Raw genomic sequence first — 23,791 nt, 5'->3', positions numbered from 1 at the left:
AACCGGGAGTGTCATGGTGCTCTGTAAAAGAGCAGAAGGCTGGCAACGTAAAAAGAGCAGAAGAACTTGAACTCCTGCCAGGCTGTGTGCCCCGGAGACCAGAGGCTTCATAGTTCTGAGCTTCCTGATTTTGTGCCTAGTATGTTAGTCGCTCAGTCGTGTCTGACTCTTTGTGACCCCATGGACTGTAGCCCACCAAGGCTCCTCTGTCCATGGAATTCTCCAAGCAAGAATACTGGAGTGGGTTGCCATTCCCTTTTCCAGGAGATCATCCTGATACAGGGCTTGAACCCAGGTCTCCCACATTGTGGGCAGATTCTTTACCATCTGAGCCACCAGGGAAGCCCACCTATGGATCATGTCCTTCTGGCCCACAAACAGTCCAGGAGATGTTTCCCCTGCTTACCTGGCACCTGAACATTTATGCTCCTTCCTGCTCTACCCTGAGCTTGGAAGGGCAGGGGCAGCTGTAAACTTGAGATTCAGAGTCACCCTTTCCCACCCCCCAACTTGTTATCATGGCAGGTACTGAGTCCTGCAGATCCAATTTTCACACCATGGTACTCTGAGCTGATTTGCAGACCTCTCTCAGTAACACTCTAGCCCCTCTTACTCCAGAGTCTATTTGGGCAGCTGCCAGGTGTGGGATAGGGGAGATAAAGAGGCTGTGGGGATTGGCTGACTGGGCTTCCAAGCCCAGCCTCCCCTAGATCAGAGGTCAGGCCAGGGAGAGAGACCTTCTAGGAGGAGGGGACAGGAAATCGTGTGATAGCAAGCCACTCCTGACAGAAAGTGCTAGGTTGGGAGACAAGAGCTGGGCAGGGGGTGGGTGGGGGTGGTGCCATAGCTAGGGGTGGGGAAGGCTGCCCTAGGCCGTGGTCCCAGGTAATAAAGTGGCCTGGGAAATGAATAGATACCAGTGGGTAATCTGTGCGTATGTCTTTCTGTCTCTCTCTCTTTGTCTCTCTGTCTTTCTCTCTGTCTCTCCTCTGAATTTCTCTGGTTCTCCCTCTCCCAGCGCCTGTCTGCCTGTCTCTGAGCCCTTCTTGCCCATCCCTAGCACTCCCCATCCCTGCCCCTCACTCCCTTGCTCCTCTCCCTCTATCTGTCTCTGCCTCACAGCTCACCATCGCTGCCTCTTCCTTCATCCTCAGGATTCACCCTCCACCCCATCTGACCACAGGATGCTGGAGCTGAGCCTGTCCTGGCTGGGACTTGGACCAGTGGCAGCCTCCCCGTGGCTGCTGCTGCTGCTGGTCGGGGCCTCCTGGCTCCTGGCCCGCATCCTGGCCTGGACCTACACCTTCTATAACAACTGTCGCCGCCTCCAATGTTTCCCGCAGCCCCCGAAACGCAACTGGCTCTTGGGTCACATGGGCCAGGTGAGTGTGAGCAGCAGGACAGGTCTGGGGGACCAGGGTGAATGGACTTCCTGAGGGTCATGAATAGGCCTCAGGGTTTGGGCTGGGGTCTAGGACAGCAGAGAAGCCAGGGAGCCCCATCTTCCCTCTCACTCATTCCTCTGCTCTGCCATTGAGACTGTCCCCACATTCTGTCTTTCCAGACCTAGCCTGCTTTGGGGTCTCTTTCCTGCCTGCCTTGCACACTTATGCACCTCTGAGGCCAGGCTGCACAGAACCTGGTCCCTTGGCCTCTCCAGTCTCCATGGTGACCTTGAGACCTCCTCAAATGTGCTCTGCAGGGTCTGCTCTGCATGTGGCCACTTTCCTGTGTCTTTTCATTCTGGGTTACAGCTTCCTCCCAGGAAACAGCTATCACCTCCCCATCCCCACCTATGGCGTAGAGTTACCCACCCCCTCCCCTTTCAGGGACCCCTTCCTCTTCTCTTACTCCCCCACTAACCAAGAGGTCCCACTGGTCCCCTCACCCCATCTGGATAAAGTTGGACAATCATTTCCTCTTTCAGAAGCCTTTTTAGCCCTTCCCTTCCTCCACGCCTGCCCACCTTGTGCCCCAGACCTTGAACTTTCATTGGCCCTTCTCATGATAATTGAACAGTGAATTGTCCAGTTACTTATTAACCATCTCCCAGTTTGATGATAGTTCTGGTGAGCAGATGCTACAGTGCCAAGTGCAGGGCTGGCATATACTGTAAGCATGCAAAACAAATTCTTAAGGACCTAGGTAATGAACTTTCCATCACCTCCCTCGGTCAAAGTCAAAATGAATGGGTATCCAGCACCTTCTGCCTAGCAGTCCAGCTAAGAGGTGAACGCAACTTTTCTTTCCTGCCTGGGATGAGAACTACAACTTGGGGGAGGACTTACTGCAATTTTACTGTTCATTATGGCAACATTCAGAAGGGAAATAGATTCTAAAGCCTGCAGGGAAGATTTCCTGAGATTCTGGGTCTTGAAATGGTCTCGGCAAAGCCTGGGGGAAGTAGGAATGTTACAAAGTCACCGCGGTTCTGCCGTCCCCTCTAGCGGCTTGGTGGTGGGGTCTGGTCTTGGTCACTCTTCCTTTCTCTAGCCCCTCTTGCTGTGTGACCTCAGATAAGTGACTCTTACTCTCTGGACCAATCTCAAGTGCAGTGACTTATGTTCACTTGCCAAGAGCTTCTGGGGGTATTTGTCAGACTTGAATGGGGTACCCGGATGGGGAAGACTCTGAGGGTTTCACCAGGAGACAGCCCTCCCTTCTTCCCTCTTTGGGGAAAATGGCCTCTGTTCCTGCTGTGTAAATGGTATGCCCATAGGTTAGACAGGATGCAGAGCCCGGCCAGCAGAGATTAGAGCCGCTCTCCTGATGGATAAGCAGAGTTCATGTAAGGACAGCCCTTGCCGTAGATCAGGACTGGAAGGCCCTAGGTCTGCAGACCCTTCAGCATGCAAGGGACTGGAGGCTATGTAGATGGAACAGAATATGAAATGGAGAACAAACCCAGGGAGGAGTCCTGAGGCCACCCTGCTATCCACAAACCTCCCCAGTGGGCATCTCCTTCTGTGGCCACCCCGTGGGGCTGAAATCACTCCCAGGACAAGAAAAACTTGCTTTCTCAAGCCAAGGTCAGCCTCCCTGTGGGCAGAGAGCCTGTCTTTTTCCTGTGCTCTGGGGTATATCCTTGGGACTTGGAGATGCTCCAGGACTCTCTCTCCCTCAGAGGGAAGGAGGAAGCAGAAGTTCCCTCCCTCTGTGCAGAATCCCGCACACTGTCCACTGCGGTGGCTTCTTTGGAGAGTGATGGCACTTACCTTGGTTGCAGTATCCGTCCACGGAGAAGGGCATGCAGGACTTCACCCAGCTGGTAGCCAACTATCCCCAGGGATTTAGGATCTGCCTTGGCCCTGCCATTCCCATCATCATTTTCTGCCACCCTGACATGATCTGGACTGTTGCCAATGCCTCAGGTACCCATGCAGAGCTTGTGCTGGTGGGTGCCGTGACACCCCTCTGGGCTTCCAGCTCCTCCCCGCCAAGCTTCCATGTGGCCCCTACCGACCCCACTCCACCTCCCCTCCTCTCTCTCAGCTGTCTTTCTCTTTCCTTCAAATATTCACCAATACCGTTCTCACTGCCTCTTCCCTCCTCCCAAGGCTGTCTCTACCCCACCCTGGTGTTCTGGGTGAAGGACACCCTTAGTCTTGAGGTCACATATCCGGTGTGGTAGGTCAGGACCTGGCCAGAGGAAGATGTTGGGCTGTGACAACCCAGAGAAGCAAGGCTGTCTGCTGGGGCATGCTGGAAGGCTTCCCGGAGAAGGAGTTTCTGGAACTGGGTCTGGAGTGATGAGCAGAAATTTTTTCAAGCAGAGAATAGAGGGATGTAGTAGGCATCCATGGCTTCCCAGACCCCTTTCCAGGTCTGGCCCCATCCCATCCATCCCCTGTCTGAGAGCAACAAAGGCTTCTAGCTGGTGTAGGATCTGGGTTGCTATTTCCATGACGTCTACCTCTCTGAAGTGTCGGTTTCTTTGATCCAATCCTGGGGCTTGACCACTTCCAGTCCAGTGACCTCCTTCTCCAGTCCCCAGGAATCTTCCTGAGGAGACTCTGCCACACCCTGGCTCCCTTCCTTTGTCCTCTGCCCCTCCCACCCTGAGACAGTCCAGGCAAACAAGGGGAACAGGCAGCATGTTGCAGAAGCCTTGGCGCTGACACCAGAATGCTGGGTGAACCTGGGAAGTTCCCTGGCTGTCTCTGGCTGCTGAAGTTATCTTTCATTGTTAGCAGTGGAAACAAAACCACCCTATCATGCACTTTGCCAAGAAATTAATGGACTTTGAAGTCATCCTCCTTGAGGGTGTATTCAGGCCTAGCTGGGCTCCAGATATTAAATAATGTCATCAGACATCTGTCTTCATCATTTAGTTCCGAGTTCATCTGTGATGGCTTCCCTCTCATCCTTCTTAAGATGAAGCCCAGAAGCTCAATCCCCACAGAAAAGTCAGCCCATTCACAACATTTGTAGGAAAATGATAGGATTTCCTTTAATTTCCCTTGCCAGATTCATAGGACAAATTCCTGCATCTGCAAGCCTCTGAGTGCCTAGTCTTGGAGGCAAAGGGTCCTCTGAGTTATTGTTTTGGCGTTCAGAGCAGTTTAATGGCTAAGAACTCAAGCTCTGTGTTTGGACAGACTTGGACTTCCACCTCAGGCTTACTGTCTGTGAGAATGTCAGCAAATTACTTTATTATGTAGAACCAGAGTTTCTTCATCTGGAATATGGGGATGGAAGAGAAGTTGCATGAAAATGGTGTTTGGGGTCCAAACAGGGAAGTCCCCATTCTATCATGTATCCTTGCATGCGTGCTGAGTCACTTCAGTCGTGTCCAACTCTGTGTGACCCCATGGACTGTAGCCCACCAGGCTGCTCTGTCTGTGGGATTCTCCAGGCAAGAGTACTGGAGTGGGGTGCCATGCCCTCCTCCAGGGGATCTTCCTGACCCAGGGATCGAACCCCTATCTCTTACATCTCCTGCATTGGCAGGCAGGTTCTTTACCATTAGCACCACCTGGGAAGCCTATTTTGTACCCAAGAGATCCCAGTTCATAAACGGTGCGGAAGGGACCCTGGAAAGAGACTGAGAACAGAGGAAAAGCTGCTAGAGGTGATCCATGGGTGCAGGTGTCAATCACTGCTTGCCACTCCTTGCCTCTGGCAGCCTAGAAGAGTGTGAATTGGGTCCTATTTTTTCCTCTCCAGATTCAGAGCTCAGAGGAAGGTCTCCTGTACACACAGGGCTTGACCAGCACCTATGGGGATGTGTACTGCTAGTGGGTTGGCTCCTGGAATGCCATCATCCACATCTTCCACCCCACCTCCATCAAACCTGTGCTCTTTGCTCCAGGTAGACGCCTCCCTGGCCACAGCTCGCTGGTTGCCATGGCCAGAGTGTTGCTTTCAGCTGTGTGGGTGACCAGGGTGCAGGCAGAGGGGGGCATGGCAGAGATACCAATGCCTCCCTCTCACCTGGACCCCTCATTGGCCCAGCCTCCAGACATGCCTACTCATGCCTAGGGCATGTCTGTGTGATGTGGGCTGCATGGCCACGTCTGGTCAGGTTTGTTTCTACCTGAACTCTGGTTACAGCTGGCATATGTTAACCTGGTGACACCTGATATATGCTTACACCTGAGCTCAGAGATTCATGTCTGAGGCTCAGCTGTGGCCAAAGATATCTGAGGCATGTTAGGGCCTGACTGGTTCTTCTCTGAGATTGTCTGATTCTCCTCCTGGTCATGTTTGGGCCACATTTGGGGTCTGTCTGAGGCCTGGGGTTCAGGGTCCCTCTGAGACATGCCTGAGACCTTATGTGAGTCTCGTCTGATGCAGGTTTTAGGGTACGCTTGGGTCACCTGGATCAGGTCTGGTTCAGGTCATCAGTGTGTTAAGTCCTGTCTGGAGCCTGCCTGGGGCACACTGAGGTCAGGTCAGATGGTCTTCAGGTCCACGGCAGAGCTGTTGTGTCATATCAGGCTGTGTCATTCATGTTGGGGCCATGTCAGGACATATTAACACATGGGGCCATGTCAGATGTCTCAGGGGAGGTCAGTGCTGGGGCAGATGTGGTGTCCTTGGTCCCCATAATGATGTTTTGTAGAGTGCTGGGCTATGCTTGTGTCTTCATAACATGTTGGACCATGTAGGAGCCATGTAAAGGAATGTTGGGGCATGTTGTATCATGTTGGAGTGTGTCTAATCACACAGAGTTGTGTCTATGGACTCTGCTTTGCTCTTCTCTGTACTGCAGCTTGGTCTGGTCCCTGCCTCCCGTCACCTCTCCACCTAGCTTCTGGCTTCCTATGCTCTGGATCCCATTCCTGCTATGCAGGGCTCAGAGCGGAATGCTGGGATTCCTGGCCGGGATCCTCTATCCGACACAAAAGACCCTCCCCTCTCCCTCTTCCTGGCCCCTGATGGTTCTTATTTATGGCAGCTGTCGCTGCACCCAAGGATGTGATCTTCTATGACTTCCTGAAGCCCTGGCTGGGTGAGTAACTGTTTGCAAAGGGGGTTGGGGATGACACTGGGGACCCAGGGGAAAGTTCTGCCCTTTGCTCACTCCCTGTGGCTGTCTCTGCTAGGGGATGGGCTCCTGCTGAGTGCTGGTGACAAGTGGAGCAGGCACCGTCGCATGCTGACACCCGCCTTCCACTTCAACATTCTGAAACCCTATATGAAGATTTTCACCAAAAGCACAGACATCATGCATGTGAGTCTCTTGAACCCAGGGTCCCAGCTGGAGTCTTGGGGACTCAGAGACATCGTTTTGGAGTTCTGGCTCTTCTGGCAGCTTGAGTCCATTGTTCTTTCTTTCTGAGCCTCAGTTTCTTCAGCTTTTAAAATGAGTATGTTGTGATCCCTGCTTTGCAGGGGGTTGAGATGACATATGGAGCCATGTCTCTGGCTCATAGTAAGTTTTAGTTTCTCTGCTTCCATTAGGGAAGCCTTGAAATCTTGAGACACCTTTGGTGATAATGATGCATACTGTGTAGTGGTTATTCCTGAGTAACACTTTGAAACAATAAGAGTTTAGTATTGACAACAGGACTGTGAGTCAGTTGGCTGGTCCTTATGGAGGTGGATGGGGCCGCCCATGTATCTGTGATCAGCTGTGGGTCAGATAGGAAGCTTTGCTGAGCTGAAGTTCTGTGCTCTGTCACATTGGGGACTTGGCTGACTGCAGTTTGATCTAGGATGACCTCATCTGGGGCAAATGAACTTCGTTTCATGTGACTGTCTTCCTTTAGAAGGTATCTGAGGCTTGTTCACATGACAGAAGCAGGGTTCCATCAGATTGAGGGGAACTGCAATGTCCCTTGGGATCGAGGTTTGGGATGAGCATCTCATCATTTTCAGCATGGTCTACTGGCCAAAGCAAGTCCAGGAGCAGGTCATAAATGAAAGATGGCTAAATAGGCTCCATCTCATAATAGAAGCTTCTGAAAATTTACATTGCAAAGGCTTGGGATATAATCATAGGGAAACGAAGGATCAGAAGGCAGGCTTCTGTGAAGCACCTGGGATTTTTCATACATACAAGCTTCAGGTGAGCTTGCCTCTGTTTCATGGGTTCTGTCAGAATACATGAGATCCTGGGTCAGAGACAAAGGACAGTTTCTTACTCTTGGCGCAGCAAACAGCATGCACTTCCAGTTGGTTGTGTTGTCCCTCCATGTCACCAAATCCCACGCAGAGGACACAAGTGGACTTCGATTGGTGCATGCCCATGTAGCATGTTGTATTACTGGGGGTAGGAGTATAAGTTTAGGGACTCTATGACTTTTATAGAATTAGAAGCAAGCTTGATATTTGTCCATGGGGAGACATAACCTCACCCCTCAAGGTTGTTGCCTATAAATACAACTCTGCAAAATGGTTAAGGTAAAGAATGTAGTGGTCTTACTCTTTTTTTTTTTTTTTGCATACCCAACAGTAAAGGGCAGGGGCACTCAGGGCTCATGTAAGACTACTTCTCTCAACATAGGGGACATTTTCCTAATCAATTTATAAAAATAAACAGGAAGAAAGCTAACATTTTTTGTGCACCTGCTGCTGCTGCTGCTAAGTTGCTTCAGTCGTGTCTGACTCTGTGTGACCCCATAGATGGCACCCCACCAGGCTTCTCGTCCCTGGGATTCTCCAGGCAAGAACACTGGAGTGGTTGCCATTTCCTTCTCCATGATGTGCACCTACTTTATGTATTAATGTTACCACTGGATACAAAGATGGAGGAAGCAGAGGCAGGATTTTAAAAACCCAGATCTCCTGACTCCTGGCCATGGGGACTTCATGTCCTAACAGTAACAACTTTCGCTCTCACCCAAGCCTGGTTCTTCCTGGAGAGGGGAGCCCAGGCCCAGGATGCAGGATCTAGGGGAGTCCATTCAAGTGGTTCAGACTGAGGAGAGGCTCAGAGGAACCAGTTTTCAGCCCTCATCCTGTCCCCTTCTCTGTCCAGGCCAAGTGGCAGCGTCTGATCAAAGAGGGCCACACCCATCTGGACATGTTTGAACACATCACTCTCATGACCCTGGACAGTCTGCAGAAATGCGTCTTCAGTTACAACAGCAATTGCCAAGAGTGAGTCTTGGCCAAGGGCCTGGGAACATGAGGCATAGACCCAAAGGAGTAGATGAGGGAGGAAAGACTGCCTTGGACAATCAGAAGGGACTTCCTGGAGAAGGTGGGTCAGAGCTGGACGCTGAACAACAGGAAGGGAAAAGAAAAGGAGGCATCCTTTTAGGTAAGTAGAATTGCTTGATAAAAACTAGCAGGCTAAAATGAGCAAAGTGTGTGCAATAGTGAGGAGACACCTTGGAAATAAGTTTGGAGGAGTGGGCAGGGTTATATCTTAAGACCTTTTGAAACCAAACAAAAAGGATACGAACTTTATTCTGAGGATTCCAGAGAGCCAAGGAAGATGTTTGAGCACAGGAGGGTCATGGTCAAAGTTGAGCTTGGAAGATGTCCAAGAGATAACTCATCAGATGACTCAAGACCAACTGTGATAGGCACAACACCATTCAACTGTGTTGATGCTGGAAGTAAGGAGAGTAGGGAAGATGTTATCCCCATTGTTCAGCTGGGAGAGGATAAGGTCTGAGCCGAGTGGACAGTATGGGGAAGGAAACTGGGTGAGAGAGAAAGGAGAGAAGCCTGATGTCTAAGCTGTGCTCTGGGTGCCTAGGGCATGGAGGCAGCTCACGGAGATGGGATGTGGGTTAAGAAGAGTCTGAAGAGTCACATCTCCTGGCTCATCCCCACACTGTATCTGTGAGCCATCTGTTCTTGGAGCCTCAGTTCCTGAAGGGAGGTAGCCCCTGGCTTCTGGGCTTCAAGTGCTTTAAGTGGTGGCTTCCCTTCATGCTCTCATCCTTCAGGAAGCCCAGTGAATACATCACCGCCATCTTGGAGCTCAGCGCGCTTGTGGCAAAGCGGAACCAGCAGCTCTTCCTACACATGGACTTCCTGTACTATCTCACCCCGGATGGGCGGCGCTTCCGCAGGGCCTGCCGCCTGGTGCACGACTTCACAGATGCAGTCGTTCAGGAGCGGCGCCGCACCCTTCCCAGTGAGGGTATTGATGACTTCCTCAAGGCCAAGGCGAAGACCAAGACTTTGGACTTCATCGATGTGCTTCTGTTGACCAAGGTGTGTTCCTCTGGGATCTGAGTTTAAGACGTAGAAGGGACTTTGATCTGATCAGAGAACTTAAAGGTGCTTGAGGACGGGAAGTATGGGTCAGAGAAAAGTTTTAGAGATGATTGTGTGGAATACTGTCTGCAGGGACTGCTAACTCTGAAACTGTCAAGGGCCTGAGATTTTAGTCTACTTGCAAGCTGATAAGTTAGTCTCTGTCTGTGTGTGTTGTATGTATGCAGAATCTTGGATCAGAACAGAGCATTAATTTCAGTAGTCAGAGTAGAACTTGGCTCTGCTTCTCCATTTGCAAATTCCTTTGAGAGCACAATGATGCTTTTACCTGTACACGCAGCCATGCTAGCATCACAGCAGAATTACCTCCAGATTTTAAAATTTGGAACCCATATAGGACAGGTAATACTTCTACCCCTTCTTCCCTAATGTGAGTAGGAAAAGGTATATGGATAGGCACAGGAAGACAGAGAGGGAGAGGGAGAGAGGAGAGAAGAAAAGAGAGAGATTGTTTGGAGCTTAAATAAATCATCGTTGGTGAGAAAGCAGTCTATGATTCTATAGGTTTGATACCCATTCCCTATCTCCAGGATAAAAAGATCTTTGTATTTACTCACCAAGCCTGTGAGCAGATGTCTTCGGGGACAATGCTGAATCTCTAGCTTCCAAAACAAGTTGCTAGTTGTTCATTCTGTAACCCAGGTGGACAATAACTTTTTTTTTTCCTCTAAAATCCCTCATCATGTCAAAACATAAAAATACTAATGGATCATTGATTCCTATCACCAGGCACAACATAGGAGGCAAAGAAATAGAGACCTCTGGAATGGGCATAAGATGTCTAGGAGTTCAGGGTGGGCTTGGGTTTCTGGATGGATGATGGAGATTCAGAGGTTGGTGCAGTCTCTGTTGCTCAGGGACTATAAGCTAGTGTGATTCTGTGGATCTTGCTTTCTCTCCAGGATGAAGATGGGAAGGGATTATCAGATGAAGATATCCGGGCTGAAGCTGACACCTTCATGTTTGAGGGTGAGGGTCCCAGTGTGGGACTACTTGGAAGGCTGGGCCTCTCTATCCCAGGATATTGCCAAGGGGACCTTGGACCACTCAACCCCTCCCCATCCTCCCCATGGGAGGGTACTGTCCACCCTCTGGTGCTGTAGTAGCCCAGAGATGCAAACCTTTCTGGGTACTCCTCAGGCCATGACACCACAGCTAGTGGCCTCTCCTGGGTCCTGTACAACCTTGCAAAACACCCAGAATACCAGGAGCGCTGCCGGCAGGAGGTGCAAGAGCTCTTGAGGGACCGAGAGCCTAAAGAGATTGAATGGTGAGTGCAAGTCCTCATGGTGTGCTCCTGAACCCCTCTCATTGACTCTGCTTCCTGGCTGGGGATAAGAGAAATTTTGTGTGGATTTTGTCATTATTACTTAGTGGGAATAGTAGCAAAGCTCAGAAGCTGGATCTGTTACTCAGCATGGACAGCAGGGCAAAGTTTTCTGGCTTTGGGGACAGAAACTTGGATTTCTGAGATAACTGGTGACAATGTGGGAGGGCAGATGCTGCTACTTAGCACACATTCAGTATGTGAACTTCCTCTCTACTCTGTGACCTTTCTCTCCAAAAGTCACATGTTTTCAAACATCTTCACTCCATGAGTGTTTGCTGATCTCCTGCCCCCTATATCCTCATATTATTTAGTCCAGGATTCACATGGAACTCTTAGGGACTAAAGTCATTCACCACCTGCCCAGGAATACCTGCATCTTCCTCCATCCAGTCCCCATTCAACAAACACTGGTACACTGCCTCCCTCTTCTCAGTTCTATGACATCTCCAATTCTTCTCAGTCCCATTCTGTGTCCTGGAGACTCAGGAGGGACCAGACCCAGTCTTGCCTTCCAGGAGCTCTCAGCCTGCTGAGGATAGTCCCAGGTCAGAACACTCCCAGTGCAGATGGTCAGGGTGGCCTTTAGATTTAGAGAGGAAAGTCAAGGTTGGACAAAATGGCCTCAACTTAGATCTTCCAAGATGAGCAGTAGATATTTTGAGGTGCATTTCAAGTGCTCTATGGTCAAGAAATAGCTGGGCGAAAATGAAGAGATGGAGAGTAAGAGGGTGTAAGGGAGAAGGGGAGTGAGAGGCAGGAGGGAGGGGTTCAATTTGTACATGTGACTGACTGTGTAAGGTAGATTAATTAATTCATAATATTAACATAACACACACTACTACAGAGTATGGAATGGATAACCAATTTTGGATATTAATATAGTTTAAATATAGTCTGACATTTTAGTGTGGAGATCATATGCACATTTGTTAAATTAACCCTTGAATACTGTCGTTGTTATGGTGAATCATATATTCTACCTGGATAGAGAAACATCTATATGTTCATGTGGCATACAGACACTAACATTTCTTGCTAAATTTAAACCAGGTAGTTGATATCATCATCATCATCATCTTTTTTCATCATCTTTTCTATTATTTCTCATAGGAAAGCTAATAATGTGTGGATATAAATTTCTTGCCCAGTGAACATGGTAACACTAAATATGGAGTGTCATATCAATAGGAAAAATAAAGCCTATTTAATAAAAGCTCTTGTAACAACTGGAGAGCTAGATGGAAAAAATGAATCCAACCTCTTTCTCAAGTCTTATATGAACATAACATCGACATGAATCAAAGACATAAAATATAAAATAAATGAATCTTAAAGGCTCTAGAGGGCTTCCCAGGTGGCACAGTGGTGAAGAATCCAGCTGCCAATGCAAGAGATGCAGAAGACCTGGGTTCTATCTCTGGGTTGGGAAGATCCCCTGGAGCAGAGAATGGCAACCTGCTCTAGTATTCCTGTCTGGAGAATGCCATGGACAGAGGAACCTGGCGGGCTACAGTCCATGGGGTCACAAAGAGTCAGACACAACTGAATGACTGAGCACTCACAGGCACAAAGGCTCCAGAGGAAGCCATGTGAAATTATTTGTAGTTCCACAGAAGAGAAGGCCCTATTCTTGACACAAGTCCAGGAGCTGTACAAAAAGACACTGATATACTGTTACATGAAAAAGATACAGACCAGGGTGTACATTATACAGCACGCTATTAACACTATATAACTTTTAAAATGCAATACAGTGTCCCTGGAAGGATACATACAGTTACCTAGGGAAACAGTGAGGAGGGGAAATGAGTGTTGGGCCATAGGAGTGTGTAGTTTTCTAATTTTGAACCAGTTAACTGTACCATTTATTAAGAATTTAAGTCACCACACAAAATGAAGAGGATTAGGAAAAAAACTCAGTTCCCTTACTGGATCTTATCTTCAAAGTTTAGAGAAGTTTTCTAGTGAATTCTCTTGTTTTCTAAGTATAAAATCACTATCTACCAAAAATGACACATTTACCCCCACATTCAAATGGTATTTCTCTCCTCCCCCCCTTCTAATTGCATTAACTAGTGTCTGTAGTGCAGTAATAAGAGTAAACATTGAATCTGTTTCTTGTTTCTTACTCATCTACCTTTTTATTTTGTTCTTGCTATAAAGAAAAATATATTTTTATACAAATTTTTGAATATGTTTATGGCTGGATTTTGGGTATGTTGCTCAGAAAAGCCTCTGAAAACATCAGACTATATTTTGTCTGGTTCTCCTGTGCTACCGCTTTTCTTTCTGTCTTTTTAAAGACCATTTAATTGAGGTACGAGGGATAAAGAAAAAGCCGTATCATTTATGTATATGACTCAATGAGTTTGGAGATATTTGATCCATCTGTGATTTTGTTCTAGGCAGAGAGGATCTTATGGGGCACCAGGAGGGCTGGTGATGTGTCTCTGTGTTTGCTCCCTGGACAATTGTCGTGGGGGTTCCTTAGGGACGACCTGGCCCAGTTGCCCTTCCTGACCATGTGCATCAAGGAGAGTCTGCGGCTGCACCCCCCGGTCACCGTCATCTCCCGCCGCTACACCCAGGACACTTTGCTTCCAGATGGCCGGGTCATCCCCAAAGGTGCCCACAGTGACTAGGGGAGGAGTTTCCTGCTGAGAAAGAGGGGCCAATAAGGTAGTGAGGACCTAGTCCTGCTGCCCTCTCTTGTTCCACAGGTGTGATCTGCCTCATTGATATTTTCGGGACCCACCACAACCCAACTGTGTGGCCAGACCCTGAGGTGATGCCTCCCCCACACCATGCCTCCATCACCCATGTCCATTCCCCTTAGGAGGCCCCGGGGAGACTACAGAATTCTGATTGGCAAATCAGACATCGCCTCCTTCCCATTATACACACATCTGCCTCTCCAATGATGGATGTCCTGGGAGATCCCACATCCAGTGACCCTGTCTTGTCTTGCCCCCAGGTCTATGACCCCTTCCGCTTCGAGCCAGAAAACATCAAGGGGAGGTCACCTCTGGCTTTTATTCCCTTCTCAGCGGGTCCCAGGTGAGGGTAGTGGGCATCTGAGGTAGGGCTGGGTGGTGTGTTGGGGGTTCTGGGACTGAGATTCCAGACATGAGTCTCTGGCAGGGGAGTGGGAAAAATGAAGATGGTCAGAGTTTGGGCTCTCCTTCCCTCCCCTCCCCTCCCCTGGAAGTTATAGGAAAGTGTTTGGGGAATGACAGTGGGTCCAAGCAGGGGTCTACATTGTGCTGGGGGTCCCGTCTCCCTGCCTGCTGCTTCCTGACTGGGTCTTTGGTCAGGCTCAGATATTCAAGCCTATCTGGGCGTCCCAGGCCAGGTTCGCGTTCTCTATCACTGTGGGTGGGGGTGGGAATTGTGAGCTAGATTCTAGGAGCGATGGGGCCTGGATGAAGGTTCCCAGCACAGTCAGAGACCTCACTCCGGCCCACAGAAACTGCATTGGGCAGACATTTGCCATGACGGAGATGAAGGTGGTCCTGGCGCTCACGCTACTGCGCTTCCGCGTCCTGCCGGGTGACGAGCCTCGCCGGAAGCCAGAGCTGATCCTGCGCGCCGAGGGCGGACTTTGGCTGCGGGTGGAGCCGCTGAGCGCAGGCCAGCAATGACCCAGCAGCCCCTTCTCTCCTGGAATCATCTAGCCACCTCCCTGAAAATTCCCAGGAATAAAAACTATGTGGTCTTACTTCACTCTGTATAATGGGCTCCAGTTTCACCCATCATTTTAGAACTGATTCAAATGTATTCTTTTTAATGGCTGATTCATGTCAATGTATGGCAAAACTCATAATATTGTAAAGTAATTCGCCTCCAACTAATAAAAACAAACAAAGAAAAAAAACTATGTGGTCACTCCTGCGCCAGTGTCATCAACAGCTGGCAAGGGGCGCTTGGTACTTTTTAGGTTCAACAGGACCGGAGTGGCTGTGAACTTGGGGGATAGGAGGAACGTGTGTGGGAGGGAACGCTGATGTGGTAGCTGGCGCTCCAATCTGAGTCATGAGGGCAAGACTATTCATTAGGGAAGGTTGACCAGAGAGCTTGATGTAGCCAGGGTCAGATTCACTCCCTGCTATTGTATTACCAATCCCAGTCTGCCATTTACTAGCTGTTTTGTTTGGGGAAATCGTTTCTCTCTCAAAGCCTCATTTTATATTGCATAATAGTAGCCACGTCATTGCGCTGTTGCGGTAACTGAATAAACAAGCATGTGTAAAGTGACTGACTCAATATTTGGTAAGCATCAGTACTCAATAAGTGTTTACTTCCTCCTTTCTTTATGCATCACTTTCTCAAATTTAAAATGTTTTAAAGTCATACAAGTTATATTTAAGTTTTGAGATGCGTGGAAACCTGCTGTTGAAGAAATCTTTCAGTAGAAGAGTCAGTAAATCAAAAAAATCCCCATAGTTACATCTATTACACAGTTGCCAAGGGCTTTAATGTGAAGCTAACCTGAATTTAGGTACTGAAATAAACAACTTTTTCCCTTCACAGAGGCATGACCCAGGATTTCATTTTTGTCTCGCTGTTCTAGGGAGTGGAGGTTAAGCAAGCTCACATTAGTCAGAGAAGATGAGGTGGCAGGAGTGGGCACCTATTTCAGCACCTGGGACAGTAGCTGCCCCAGGACTAGCCCCCCTCCCTGCCCCACGACTCAGGCCGCAGGGGCTCCTGGGGCAGTCCCAGTCTCAGACTCTTTCAGGAGTCTACAAGTTGGGGGGCAGAAGACTTAATGGCTGACTAATAAGAAAGATATCCTGTAACATAAAAAGAGGAAGTATTTAATATATGCTGAGCTGAAAATCACGTGTTTTTCTTTGCCTTCAGAGTTCTTATATAAAATGTTTATCTTGTACTCTAAATTATACCTTATAGAAGAAAATATGAATAAAAAAATAAGAAGTAAAAATCATGTCCATAGCCCAAACATGTCAAAGTAATCACTGTTCATATCCTTTCACACATATTGCCATATTTTAAATGTATCCTTATGCCAGTAAAAATTTGGCTTTACATCTGAATGCATTATAATTACATCATGCAATCTCCTTTAAAAATGCTGTTTCACTGACTACCAAGCACATGAAAGGATGCTCAACATCAGTAGAGTTTATTGAAATGCAAATCAGTGCCAGAATGTGATACCATTTCACACCCACTAGGATCACAAGAATATGAAACAATGGAAAATAAAAAGTTTTGGTGAGGATGTGAGATAATTGAAATCCTTATACACTGCTGTTGGGAATGTAAAATGGTGCAGCCGCTGTGGAAAATAGTCAATAAATGGAACCTCGGATTATTATATGATCCAGCCAACTCATGCTTAGATATGTACCCAAAAGAATTGAAAACAGATACTTGTACATGATTCTTTGTCCATAATTGCCAGAGGTTGAATATTTGCGAAACAATCCAAATATCTATTAACAGATGAATGGGTAAATAAAACGAGGTATCATAATAAGGAATATTATTGGGTCATAAAAACAAATGAAGCACTGATATATACTCCAACATGAATGAAGTTTGAAAACATGCTAGATGAAGGGAGCCGGACACAAAACATCCATATTATATATTTTCATTTATATGAAATGTGCAGAATATGTAAATTCATATAGAGATGACTCAAGAGATGGAGGGTGGAGTGGGAAATAGAGAGTGACGGCTACTGGGTACGTTACTCATTTCAGATGATGAAAATATCTTGAAACCAGACAGAGGAGATTTGGTGGCTGTACAATATTGTAAATGTACTAGATGCATGGAATTGAGCCTTTCATAATGGTCAACATAGTGAATTTTATCTTATGTGAATTTTGCATGAAGAAAAAAATGCTGTTTCTTCCTAATTTTTTTCTTGTTAATCTGGGGTTTTCATATAATATATTGTAAACATCCTCCCACAACATACAATCATCATGTGGGGGGGGGTCTTTAAAAATTTTTAAGTGTTAAGTATTCAAGTCACTCTTTATTTTTGTAAATGGCATTACGTTAGGAAAAAGTTTAGTTTGTCTCACTGTGTAAGGATTCTCTTTATGCATTTTGATGGCTTGATATATCACAAGTTACAAATTGAGTTACTCTTAACCACATAACTTTGGGTGTAGAAATTTCATTTATATGCAATAGATACACATACACAAAACACTTTTCATACAGCATGTAATACCTGGTGACTCCAGACACTGTTCATTTGGTCCTAGTAACAGAGGTAACTAAGACTCATGCAGGCTCACTCCTCCAGTCCCAAAGGGCCTGTGTTTATTACCTCTTTTACTGAGAAGGAATGGGAAGTTCAGAGAGGGCACATCAGTTGCCCAAGCTCACACAGCTGGAGAATGGCAAACCCAGCTTTGATCTAGAGCCCTCTAACCCCAAGCCCCGAGCTTGCTCTTCTCCTAGGAGCTTCTACCCTGCTAAGGTCAGAGGGGATGAACAGGGGATGTTCACGTCTGCAAAGTAACTGATGTCTGTGCAAGGGGAACCTATGGCTCATGGCTGGTGCCAAAATCATCATTCTGTTATGAAATCAGGAAACAATGGCAGTTATTCATGCTTGGGACTGTGAGCCTTGGAATGTTGTTGTAACCACTTAACTCATTTCAATTTATTTGAGAAGAGACATGCCCAAATTTACTCTGCTGGTCCTGATTTGAATTCTGGAACCTGGAGTCCTTGTTTGTTTGTTTTTTTTTAACCAGGATATTGGCTTTTCATAGTTTGTATATGTTGTATCCTGCTGCATGGCAGGCAGGGCATTAAGCATGCAATAAGCATATTACTACCATAAAACTCAGCATTTTTCTTTTTAATTTTAAAAATTTTGCAAGTTAAAAATTTTATTATTTTCAAATTATATTTTATAACTTATAACCACATAGATTAGCAACTACAATGAAAAACATTTTGCAAGATTCATCTAAGGAAAGGAAACAATTGGTTGCATGTAGACTACGCCAAAGCCTTTGACTGTGTGGATCACAACAAACTGTGGAAAATTCTTTTTTTTGTTGTTCAATTTTTTAAAATATTTATTTTCTTTAATTTATTGATGATGGCTTTACAGTATTGGTTTGATTTTTGTCATACATCAACATGAATTAACCATAGGTGTACATATATCCCTCACTCTTGAATCTCCCTCACACCACCTGCCAATCTCCCTCACACCCCTCTAGGTTATTCGCAGGTATGACATAATGAATTCTTTTTAACCTTTGAAATAATATGTTGAAATATGCATTAGAAAATCTTCTAAGGTGCTTATATTTTTGAGAGATTGTGTGTGTGTGTGTTTGTGTATTTATGTTCAGTGTCTGATTCTTTGCAACCTCCTGGACTGCAGTGGCTCCTCTATCCATGGAACTCTGCAGGCAAGAATACTGGAGTGGCTTGCCATCGCCCACTCTAGGGGATCTTTCCAACCCAGGAACTGAACCCAGGTCTGTTGCATGTGTCTCCCGCATTGGCAGGCAGATTCTTCATCACTGCACTACCTGGGAAGCCCAGGTTTTTAAAGACAAAGCTAGTCTTTAGATGCTGTCAATTGCAAGGCTGAGTTGAGATGGAATCCAAAGTTTTCATTTGGTTCTGAAGGTGGATGGCTGGCACCCTGCACTTCATATAAGTCTTGTTTACCAGGAGTCAGGCAAAGAGAGGCATACTGATCAACCCCTTCCCTCCCACTTCCCCCTCCACCCCTGGCTTAGGGGAAGGGTCTAAATTCCATCTGCCATAACAACACCACAAGGCATTTGATTATCTGCTGTCAATGGCTGAACCAAAACATGTTTAACAGAAAGGTAGTTTTGACTTTTCAGATCCAAGTTCTCAAAGGTAAGTGTTTACTTTCAATAATACAACCACCCAGGTATTAGTCAGCAGCAAAGCAAACACTTAGCAACAGTTAGAACTGGACATGGAACAACAGACTGGTTCCAAATTGGGAAAGGAGTACATCAAGGCTGTATATTGTCACCCTCCTTATTTAACTTATATGCAGAGTACATCATGAGAAATGCTGGGCTGGAAGAAGCACAAGCTGGAATAAAGATTGCCAGGAGAAATATCAATGACCTGACATATGCAGATGACACCACCCTTATGGCAGAAAGGGATGAAGAACTAAAGAAACTCTTGATGAAAGTGAAAGAGGAGAGTGGAAAAGTTGGCTTAAAACTCAACAGAAAACTTAAGATCATGGCATCCGGTCCCATCACTTCATGACAAATAGATGGGGAAGCAATGGAAACAGTAAGAGACTTTATTTTGGGGGGCTCCAAAACCACTGCAGATGCTGACTTCAGCCATGAAATTAAAAGATGCTTGCTCCTTGGAAGAAAAGTTATGATCAACCTAGACAGCATATTAAAAAGCAGAGACATTACTTTGCCAACAAAGGTCCATCTAGACAAAGCTATGGTTTTTCCAGTAGTCATGTATGGATGTGAGAGTTGGACTATAAAGAAAGCTGAGCACTGAAGAATTGATGCTTTTGTATTGTGATGTTGGAGAGGACTCTTGAGAGGCCCTTGGACTGCAAGGAGATCCATCCTAAAGGAAATCAGTCCTGAATGTTCGTTGGAAGGACTGATGCTGAAACTGAAACTCCAATACTTTGGCCATCTGATGCAAAGAACTGACTCATTTGAAAAGGCCCTGATGCTGGGAAAGATTGAAGGTGGGAGGAGAAGGGGACGACAGATGGTTGGATGGCATCACCGACTCGATGGACATGAATTTGAGTAGGCTCTGGGAGTTGGTGATGGACAGGGAAGCCTAGTGTGCTGCAGTCCATGGGATCACAAAGAGTTGGACACGACTGAGCAACTGAACTGAATTGAGCTGAACTGAACTGAGGCACTTAACAGAACCATTGTTCCTTCTACTCTGCTCTCCCATTCCAGGTGTTGGGTGAAATATTTCAATTTTTTTGTGCCTACACAATCAAGGACACTGTCATGACTGGATTGCTGAGGTGTCCCATCTCTTTGGGGAATGTAATAGTTGTGTCCTGATGAGGACCTCAGATGGGCTACTTTGGTTGGGTTTAAGTAGGGGCTGTTTACACAATAAGAGCTGTGTAAGCAAGAAATACTTCTTGCTATCTGATTCTATAAGGATTAAATCATTAGCCACTGCAGTCACTATTCAGCACAGAGAACAGGATGGGGTACTCTGTACATTGGGAAAAAAGGCAAAAAATGCCTTTAGATAGTTACACACACATATATATGTATTTCAGGAAAAAAATTTTATGAGCCTGAATTTTGCATCTTGCCATACTTAGAAAAGTACTTCAATGATTAACTGAGAAATTTGTTCCCTGTGACTGGCAATAACCTTCTCCCAAGGTGTATATTGGATTGTCTGTACCCCTTAGCCAAAATCACAAGTATGCTGACCTCCCCTCTTACCTCTTTGGAGCAGTTTCTCAGAGCTATGTGAGAGGCTGTATCCTGGGCTGTAGTCTTCAGTAGGGTCTCTGAATTAAACTGAAACTCACTGCTCTTACATTGTGTGTTTTTCATTTTACTTGACAACAGGACCAAGGGGAACCATCAAGTGTAGCACTCTGGGAGCTAGCATCAGCTGAGAGCTGACACCACCCCCAGGACAGGGAGTAGCTGGTCCTGGAACACAGAGAGATGAGCTGAAACTGCAAGCATCAGTGGCCATTGGAGAGGATGGATGTCAATCCTCTAACCCACTCTGGTTGCCTGAAGATGCCTTCCACTGGCCAAATGTCATCTCCTTTCTCTCTACCCAGAGAGGCTGCAGGTAGATGGCTAAAGACTCCTGTTGTAACAGGGAAGAATAAATGTGACTTCACATCAGATCTATTCCTTTATCTCTAATCTTTGTGCTGTGTTGCCAGTGCTTAGTCATGCTGACTCTGCACCTTTGTAAAATAATGTTGCCTATAGCTTGAAATATACATGATAGCCCTTTCTCAGGACTTTGCCTCCCAGGATTGACCTTTAAAGCCATAACACTTTTCGTTCACTGTTGTTGTTCAGTTCCTTAAGTCACCTCCGACTCTTTGCAACCCCATGGACTGCAGCACACCAGGCTCCTCTGGCCTCCACTATCTCCCAGAGTTTGCTCAAATTCAGGTCCATTGAGTTGGTGATGCTATTTAACCAGCTCACCCTCTGCCTCTCCCTTCTTTTTTCACCTTCAGTCTTTCCCGGCATCAGGGTCTTTTCCACTGAGTGGGCTGTTTGTATCAGTGGCCAAAGTATTGGAGCTTCAGCTTCAGCAACAGTCCTTCCAATGAATATTTAGGGTTGATTTCTTTAACTGATTACTTTTAGGATTAACTCCTTGCAGCCCAAGGGACTCTCAAGAGTCTTCTCCAGCACCAAAATTCAAAAGCATCAATTTCTTGGAGCTCAGCTTTCTTCGTGGCCCTTCTCTCACATCCACACATGACCACTGGGAAAACCATAGCTTTGACTATGTGGACCTTTGTCGGCAAAGTGGTGTCTCTGCTTTTTAATACACTGTCTAAGTTTGTCATAGCTTTCCTTCCAAGGAGCAAGCGTCTTTTACTTTCATGGCTACAAGCACCGTTTGCGGTGATTTCAGAACCTGAGAAAAGAAAATATGTCACTGATTCCACTTTTCTCTCTTCTATTTGCCATGAAGTGATGGGACTGGATGCCATGATCTCATTTTTTTTAAAATGTGTTTTAAGGCAGCCTTTTCACCCTTCTCTTTTGCCCTTTTCATTCATATACAGATAAAATACTGCAAAAACAGAAAATACTTGTCTTCTTGCAGGTTTACATAAATATCTTGATGACAGCTGCATGGATAGCTTCAAGAATAAGGGATTATCACAGCTCCTCCAGGGTCTGGCTGGACCCAAGAAGTCTACAACAACCAACCACATCACCTCCCTTCCTAGTGTAAAAGAAGCCTGACTTCTAAGTCCAGCTTCTTTGGGTCAGTAGCTGGCCATCTTCTCGGTCTGCTAGCTTCCCAAATAAAGTTACTATTCCTTGCCCCAGCACCTTGTTCTTTGCCTGTCTTATGGTGATTAGTAGAAATTTGTACTCAGTAACACTACTGTAGTCCATTTTCCCAACCTGGGTCAGTTTCAGCTCCACATGTCGCAACAGATCGGGGTTCCCTCCCCTCCTGTGTACCTGGCCAGTGTCTCTGCCCCTTGACTAAGCAGACACCTGAATGGGGAGCAAAATTCTTCCTCTCTCCCCATAGGCACTTTCCTCTCCTTTTGAGTGATGTTCTTGGGCCTCTCTCCATTGGTTTTTGGGTGAGAAACCCCTCTTTCCTCCTCCACAGGGATGTTCTCTATTGCCCTCCTACACACACCGAGTGCCCCCACTTCTGAGTGGTTGGAGTGGTCAGAACTAGCACGACCCAATAAACCCCAACCAAGGGAAGTCAATGCCATTTACAATGGGTCATTTGGACCTTCCTGAAGTTTTCCGTGTGCCTTACCTTTTCCAAAACCAGCTCATTTCTTCTCCAGATAAGTCTGCCAAGAAGTTGGCAGCCCCAGTTTACAGATCTGGTCAGCTCAGTTTCCGTGTGCCTTCAGGGGTTGGTTAGGTTTCCTGACCTTTATTATGGTAAGTGAGATGCAACAGTTGCTTTCTGCTTGAGCGTCTGGCCAGATTTCATCATCAGTGTGGATGTCCAGAACAGCTGTATGTATGTATTAGCTGTTCAGTCATGTCTGAATCTCTGTGTAGCCTTTCAGGCTCTTCTGTCCATGGAATTCTCCCCACAAGTATACTGGGGTGTAGCCATTCCCTTCTCCAGTGGATCTTCCTGACCTATGGGTTGAACCCAGGTCTCCTGCATTGTGGGCAGATTCCTTACCACTTGAGCCATCAGGTAAGGTTAATAGCCTGCTTTTCCCATAGAATGACACAGGGTGAAACTGCCTCCCTTTCTCTGTGTAATTCAGTGTATTTGAGGAAGCAAGCAATAATGACACCTTTTTTAATAGTCTATTTGATTACCCCAACTTGTGCTGGGTCTTTACAGTCCTAGCAAGGCTTTAAGGGGCATGGGTGGTGATCTTTATTCAAGGCCCACTCCTCCGTGTCTTCACAGGCTACCTCCTCATGGAGGACTTCCCTGATTGTCCGGTCTAGAGCAGCCCCCTTGGTCACTTTCTATCACATGTCACTCTGTTAATTTCACTCATTATTGCCACTATCTGATTAGTTCTTATCCCCTGTTGGCCTCCTCCATCAGATAAGAGTGCCATAATCCAGAGACCTTGTCTATCTTGTTTATTCCATGCCCTGAGTTCTAGCAGTGTGTGTGGTATGCAGTAGGTGGTCAAGCACAGCTTTGTTGTTGTTGAACAATGAGCTACCTGGGAAAATAAATCTATCTTTTGATTTACAGAGGAGGATATGAAACTCAGAGAAGGCAACTGAACTGCCCAAGACCACACAGTCAGTGAGAGGCAGAGCTGAGATTTTGAACTCAGAGATTTTGAACTCTGCCTTCTGTTGAAGGCAGAACTTGTACTCTCCCAAGAGATGAGTGTTGACTTAAAAGCAACAAAAACAACAACAAAAGATGCACAATGTGAGAGTTGTGTGTTAAGTTTTTTTTTTTTTGGCGGGGGGGGAGGGCAAATGAGAACTGCAGCCAGGGAGAGAGCATCTCAGATAGGTCTGAGGAATTGCTCCAAAGAGGTAGTGGGGGAACGAGAATATGTGTGATTTTGGTGAAGGGAGAGTTCAT

At 46.6% G+C, this 23,791-nt stretch overlaps 1 protein-coding gene across 6 annotated transcripts; it reads left to right on the top strand.

Moving 5' to 3' along the window:
* Window positions 1-685: 685 nt before the first annotated feature.
* On the top strand, window positions 686-15,148 carry LOC133061791 (cytochrome P450 4F11-like). Of its 6 annotated transcripts, none has more exons than XM_061149982.1 (13): window positions 686-799; window positions 1,155-1,382; window positions 3,227-3,371; window positions 6,401-6,454; window positions 6,549-6,676; window positions 8,426-8,547; window positions 9,348-9,618; window positions 10,584-10,650; window positions 10,822-10,951; window positions 13,503-13,636; window positions 13,732-13,796; window positions 13,986-14,068; window positions 14,478-15,146. In XM_061149982.1, the coding sequence occupies exons 2-13, from the start codon at window positions 1,185-1,187 to the stop codon at window positions 14,650-14,652; spliced, it is 1,572 nt and encodes a 523-aa protein (XP_061005965.1). In that variant the 5' UTR covers window positions 686-799; window positions 1,155-1,184; the 3' UTR covers window positions 14,653-15,146. The 6 variants fall into 6 exon arrangements, with proteins under 6 accessions (XP_061005965.1, XP_061005967.1, XP_061005963.1 ...); XM_061149984.1 differs by having other exon boundaries at window positions 794-885; XM_061149980.1 differs by having other exon boundaries at window positions 799-930; window positions 14,478-15,145.
* Window positions 15,149-23,791: the final 8,643 nt, after the last annotated feature.

Source organism: Dama dama, chromosome 9 (genome assembly GCF_033118175.1).
Source record: "Dama dama isolate Ldn47 chromosome 9, ASM3311817v1, whole genome shotgun sequence".
Lineage (NCBI taxonomy): Eukaryota > Metazoa > Chordata > Mammalia > Artiodactyla > Cervidae > Dama > Dama dama.
This window is presented reverse-complemented; position numbering and strand designations above follow the sequence as displayed.